Consider the following 6,554-nt stretch of genomic DNA (forward strand, 5'->3'; position numbering starts at 1 on the left):
CCACCACCACTGTTACTACTACTGCTACTACTATTACTACCACCACAACCACCACCACCACCACCACCACTGCTACTACTACAACAACAACATATGCTACTACTACTACTACTCCTACTACTACCACTACTACTACTACCAGCCAGACAGGAGACACGCCCTGTTATATCAGTGCCACCACGTGAAGGCCCCCCTCTCCTGCACGAATTATAGCGTACGGGTAAAATAGTCAAAGATCCGTATTTTCGTCGATTTAGGAAGCTCCCTAACACCTCTTCCTTGGCTATTTATTTTTGGATATGGTTGGTTAATACCTTTTTGTACGTTATTTATGCAAAGTATGGCGATATTGGAAGGATTTATGTAAAGCAGAAGAGGACAGTAAGGTGTAATAAACAAAGTAAATCGCTTAGGAAAAGGTGTTAGGGAGCTTTATGCAGAGTATGGCGATATTGGAAGGATTTATGTAACGCAGAAGAGGACAGTAAGGTGTAATAAACAAAATAAATCGCTTAGGAAAAGGTGTTAAGGAGCTTTATGCAGAGTATGGCGATATTGGAAGGATTTATGTAACGCAGAAGAGGACAGTAAGGTGTAATAAACAAAGTAAATCGCTTAGGAAAAGGTGTTAGGGAGCTTTATGCAGAGTATGGCGATATTAGAAGGATTTATGTAACACAGAAGAGGACAGTAAGGTGTAATGAACAAAATACGAGTAAATCGCTTAGGAAAAGGTGTTAGGGAGCTTTAAGCAGAGTATGGCGATATTGGAAGGATTTATGTAACACTGAAGAGGACAGTAAGGTGTAATAAACAAAATAAATCGCTTAGGAAAAGGTGTTAGGGAGCTTTATGCAGAGTATGGCGATATTGAAAGGATTTATGTAACACAGAAGAGCAGAGTAAGGTGTAATAAACAAAGTAAATCGCTCAGGAAATGGTGTTAGGGAGCTTTATGCAGAGTATGGCAATACCGGGAGGATTTATGTAACACAGAAGAGGACAATAAGGTGTAATAAACAAAATAAATCGCTTAGGAAAAGGTGTTAGGGAGCTTTATGCAGAGTATGGCGATATTGGAAGGATTTATGCAACACAGAAGAGGAGAGTAATGTATAAATCGCTTAGGAAGAGGTGTTAGGGAGCTTTATGCAGAGTATGGCGATATTGGAAGGATTTAGTTAACACAGAAGAGGACAGTAAGGTGTAATAAACAAAATAAATCGCTTAGGAAAAGGTGTTAGGGAGCTGCCTTACCTGACGAGAAGGGTCAATATGCCTTACCATTGCAGGTGTGGGGCAGGTGTGGGGCAGGTATGGGGCAGGTGTGGGACAGGTGTGGGTCTATAAGCGTACCTGTGGATGAAGGTAAGCAGAGTTAATTAGTGTTTTATGGATGAGATGCAAACTTCATTATTTTTTCTTATTTTCCTATTTCCCATTTTGGTGATAGGTGCTGGCGACTATCATCCACTCACTTGATGTAGTGCTGCCTACTTCTTCCTTCACCTTTATCATTCTTATTCTGTGTCTGTCCTCCTCTCTTCCTATTTCTCACCGTCATCCACTCACTTGATGTAGTGCTGCCTACTTCTTCCTTCACCTTTATCATTCTTTTTCTGTGTCTGTCCTCCTCTCTTCCTATTTCTCACCATCATCCACTCACTTGATGTAGTGCTGCCTACTTCTTCCTTCACCTTCATCATTCTTTTTCTGTGTCTGTCCTCCTCTCTTCCTATTTCTCACCATCATCCACTCACTTGATGTAGTGCTGCCTAATTCTTCCTTCACCTTTATCATTCTTTTTCTGTGTCTGTCCTCCTCTCTTCCTATTTCTCACCATCATCCACTCACTTGATGTAGTGCTGCCTACTTCTTCCTTCACCTTTATCATTCTTTTTCTGTGTTTGTCCTCCTCTCTTCCTATTTCTCACCATCATCCACTCACTTGATGTAGTGCTGCCTACTTCTTCCTTCACCTTTATCATTCTTTTTCTGTGTCTGTCCTCCTCTCTTCCTATTTCTCACCATCATCCACTCACTTGATGTAGTGCTGCCTACTTCTTCCTTCACCTTTATCATTCTTTTTCTGTGTCTGTCCTCCTCTCTTCCTATTTCTCACCATCATCCACTCACTTGATGTAGTGCTGCCTACTTCTTCCTTCACCTTTATCATTCTTTTTCTGTGTCTGTCCTCCTCTCTTCCTATTTCTCACCATCATCCACTCACTTGATGTAGTGCTGCCTACTTCTTCCTTCACCTTTATCATTCTTTTTCTGTGTCTGTCCTCCTCTCTTCCTATTTCTCACCATCATCCACTCACTTGATGTAGTGCTGCCTACTTCTTCCTTCACCTTCATCATTCTTTTTCTGTGTCTGTCCTCCTCTCTTCCTATTTCTCCCATCTTTCCTGTCACTTTTTATTACTCTTCTTTCCTTTTCAGGTGGCTTTACATTGAGTGACAAGCCTAATGGTTTCCTGTAAGCCAGGAAACCATTTACTACGTTGGGTGGTAACCATATAACCAAATTTTGGCGCCTGGTGGTTTAGTGTGTAATCATTGCACTCCAATCGAATTGAGCCGGTGAAGGTTTATATCCAAGGGATGGTTGGGGTTGATTGCTCATGTAATGCCACTCAGGGATGAGTGAGGCTGGTCACTCTCATCTTAAATGTAGGAATCAAATGCCTAGCCCCGGGCTCCTACGCTCCTCATAGGACAACGTAGGATTGGCTGATGGATGGATGGATGGATAGAAAGATGTGCAAATAGAGACATAGATTATACTCAGTGCAGGGGGAGAGGGAGGGGAAGGCCGAGGATGAGATGGAGGGATGGAGTGGAGAGGTATATGAGAGAGGGGGGTGTGAGTTGGGAGCAGGGCAGTGAAATGGCGGGGGACAGGGTGACGTGGAGGTGATTTGTTTGTGGCCACCCCGTACGGGATTAAGGCGTCTGGCAATAGATAGATAGATAGACAGCAACTGCAAAAAAGAATACCACCACCTTCCATATTGCAAACTATATATCATGCAACACAGTATTGCTTTCGATATTGCAAACACACACACACACACACACACACACACTTAGCCTTTGATATTGCAAGATACTGACTCTGCAACAAGGAAATCTAGGCCAGAATATCATTGCAATATTTCCTTGTTGCATGCCGTGGTGCACTCTCTCTCTCTCTCTCTCTCTCTCTCATGCAACTTGCAAGGATTTTGAGCGAATCTTTCCTGCAATGTTGTTTCCTTGCTTGATTATTGCAGCATCTTCCTCCTACGTTGTCCTGATGTGTGTGTGTGTGTGTGTGCGTGCGTGTGTGTGTGCGTGCGTGTGTGTGTGTGTGTGTGTGTGTGTGTGTGTGTGTGTGTGTGTGTGTGTGTGTGTGTGTGTGTGTGTGTGTGTGGGTGGGTGGGTGGGTGGGTGGGTGTATGTGTGTGTGTGTGTGTGTGTGGATGAGTAAATTGAGAGTGTGTCATCCTGTCTCGGCCACCTGCCTTTCTCTGGGGGAAGAAGCCTAGGTATATAGATAGATAGACTTTTATTGGCAAACCTAGGCAGTTAAAATTATAGGGAGTGTGTGAGTGAAGCCCCAGCAATGTTAAAGTTGCTTAGAATGCAATGGACGTCTGTGGGATTGTTTGTGTACACCTCCGTAGACATCCCTGGCTGACATATTACTGATGATAAACACGAAACCCAACTGGAGCCATACACCCCCCATCCCAACATTAATTTGGCGTACACTATACATAAGTGATCATGACTGGTAAAACTTATGTGCTTCCCTCCAGGCATATGTAAACTCCAGCCTACATCAACACTACCCTACTAACTGAAGCTGACCACTGTGTAGCTTCAAGCCTTCCATTAGATAAGGATGACGAAGTTTTACAAATAGCAAACTGATGTCAATTATTGAATACGCCTCCTTTGGTCACCCACGTATAACACATTTTCATTTCACACACACAAACTATATTTATTGCTTTCTCCATTGCATAACCATGAATTGCTGACTCACACAGCATTACTTCAAGTCTAAGGGGTAAGGATGGCACTACTTCTGGTGATTTAAACCTCTGCTCTTGTTAAATGGCCGAGGTCCGGATCTCTAACCAATAACATTTACATTTCAAAATACCCATTACCACAGCACCACACACGGTAATTTATTCAAGACTTCATTAAGCTTCAAAATCTATCCATGTATAACTTCTTCAAGCCTTAAAATATACAATGATGAAAGGGATATTATGGGATTTAAACTCTGCGTCATTCAACCTACCTCTTAAATGGACATCTTGGCCCACCTTGCGTACACACTGCCCTATTCTCCTTTCAGATAATAACTAAAGTACATCAATATTTACCTAACTCCACTGGTCCATATTGGCACCAGTCATTATTGAATACATAGACAGGAGTATTGCCTTAATATTAACTGCAGAAATATCAAATAAAGACGAAAATATCCAGTCATCTCATCTCCCCTCTCCGCTCCGTCCCATAGTTCCTCAGTGACGTCACACCTATTTAGTTTTCATATCAAATTGTTACATAGATTTACTTCTGGATATTTCAAAAGCTTTTCAAATAATAATTAAAATCCAAAATGTATCGAGGCAAGCAAGATTATTTTCATTATAGATTTCCTAGTAGTTTTTTTTTTCTTTTTTCAGATATACTCTTCCTTGTGCAGCTTATTTCATGTAGCTCAGTAAAATAATAATAATAATAATAATAATAATAATATCTTTTCCATAACACTTCTTCACTGCTAGCATCATTATGAAGTTTTAAATTCTCTTGCTGCAGTTTTGAATTCAAGATGGAGAGGCGGCAGTTTCAAGCCACATTACGGCAAAAGGAGTATACCAAACGACTTTATTTAACTTAGTATGGATGTATAGCAGTGAAATGGATAAGAAAGACGATAGTTAACCCTTGTAGTTGAAAAATAAATCTCCAAAGCCGTGAAAACCGTCTGCAAGGAAGGGAAAGGAGAGAGAAGAAATCCAACTTAGTAGAACAAAACCGCCTACAAAAACGCTCTTGGATTAAACGGATCTGTCACAAGTTTTCGCAGTAAAACTAACTTTAGTCTTTGTTTTCATTTGACGGAACTGGGTCACTCATACAACCTGAATACTACTACTGGTTGTATGAAACTTGCCCAACCTTGGCTATGAGGTATTGGAATGAGTCTCCTTGGTTACCAGTCAAATCAAGCCTTCAGTCTGACTACACTTCGCCATTAACTGGGCTAAAATGGGGCTAGGGACCTTTGTCAAGTAAAAATAAACACACTATATCATCTAATCCTCTATTCTTCCATCAGGAGCGTAGGAGTCCGGGGCTAGGCTATTCGGTGCAGACATTTTGGGTGAGAATAAATAGCTGATTCCCCTAACTGGCATTACATGAGCGAAAACACCAACCAAACCTTCAACTTAAACCCTATTTATTTATCTATTTGTTTGCCAGTGACTGTTTATAGCCAGATGGTTTATATAATCCCAGAGGGGGTGGTCACAAACAAATCGCCTCCATGTCACCCTATCCTTGGCCATCAGGCTGTCCTTTCTCAAACTCCCGTCCCCTTTCCTCAAAAACCCTTCCACTTCGTCTCTCCATCTCACCCTCGGTCTCCTCCTCCCTCTCACTTACATACACTTCTAGTCAGTCTCTCATTCCCCATCCTCTCTACAAGACCAAACCATCTCAAAGTACTTCCAATGTTTCCTAGTTCATCCACACCAACAACACAACGCTCCTTCATAGTCTCACTTGTCTGTCTCTCTACGTAACTCCACATCCTCTCTCTTGCCCTGTGCCTTCTACCCGGCATGAAAAATATCAATCCCTTCTCTTTGCAAATGGAATAGAAACTCATGTGCTGCTGCATCTGAAATCAAGACGGAAATGAGTCAAATATGGCTACCTAAGGCGCGGAAAGACTTGGATCAGCAAAATTCATGAAGCTATCCCTTGAATATAGAAGAAAACGATCATTTAATTATGATAGAAAACTTATTTTTAGGGTAAACTCAATTATTGTTGTGTTGGTTTTTCATTCATTATTGTGTTTCCTTACTGGACTTGTAATTGGACTTAATATGATAAATTTTACCCCATGTATTCGTCTACGTATCCCTTTGCTCTCATGTTTCCTTTCTGTCTGGTCCTCAGCGAAATTCTCCCGTGATAGATCCTGTACTGAATGGTAAATAATCTAAATAAAAATGAGTTACAATTATATTATTACAAGAATTATATAACTACTTAGATTACATACACAACACAGTTACGTTCAGCAGTGAGGTTACGCTTCTCTGTAAACATCTTAAAGGATTATAGTTAGCATGCTTGTATTCAGTGGTAGGTGGTGGCGACCATCATCCATTCACTTGATGTAGTGCTGCCTACTTCTTCCTTCACCTTTATCATTCTTTTTCTGTGTCTGTCCTCCTCTCTTCCTATTTCTCACCATCATCCACTCACTTGATGTGGTGCTGCCTACTTCTTCCTTCACCTTTATC

General features: G+C 41.3%; 1 protein-coding gene across 1 annotated transcript in view; it reads right to left on the bottom strand.

The window, feature by feature from the left end:
- LOC145401587 (uncharacterized) overlaps nucleotides 1–4,418 on the bottom strand; it is a 13,243-nt gene extending 8,825 nt beyond the window's left edge. Inside the window, exons 1-2 of the mRNA XM_080273780.1 lie at nucleotides 4,391–4,418; nucleotides 1,285–1,356 (exon numbers count right to left, since the gene is read on the bottom strand). Of these exons, the coding sequence (XP_080129906.1) occupies nucleotides 1,285–1,356; nucleotides 4,391–4,418 (100 nt within the window). The remainder of the gene's footprint in view (nucleotides 1–1,284; nucleotides 1,357–4,390) is intronic.
- Between the last annotated feature and the right edge of the window lie 2,136 nt (nucleotides 4,419–6,554).

The sequence above is a fragment of the Coenobita brevimanus genome, chromosome 56, assembly GCF_032717465.1.
Source record: "Coenobita brevimanus isolate Jiangsu-jjx chromosome 56, ASM3271746v2, whole genome shotgun sequence".
Taxonomy (NCBI): Eukaryota; Metazoa; Arthropoda; class Malacostraca; order Decapoda; family Coenobitidae; genus Coenobita; species Coenobita brevimanus.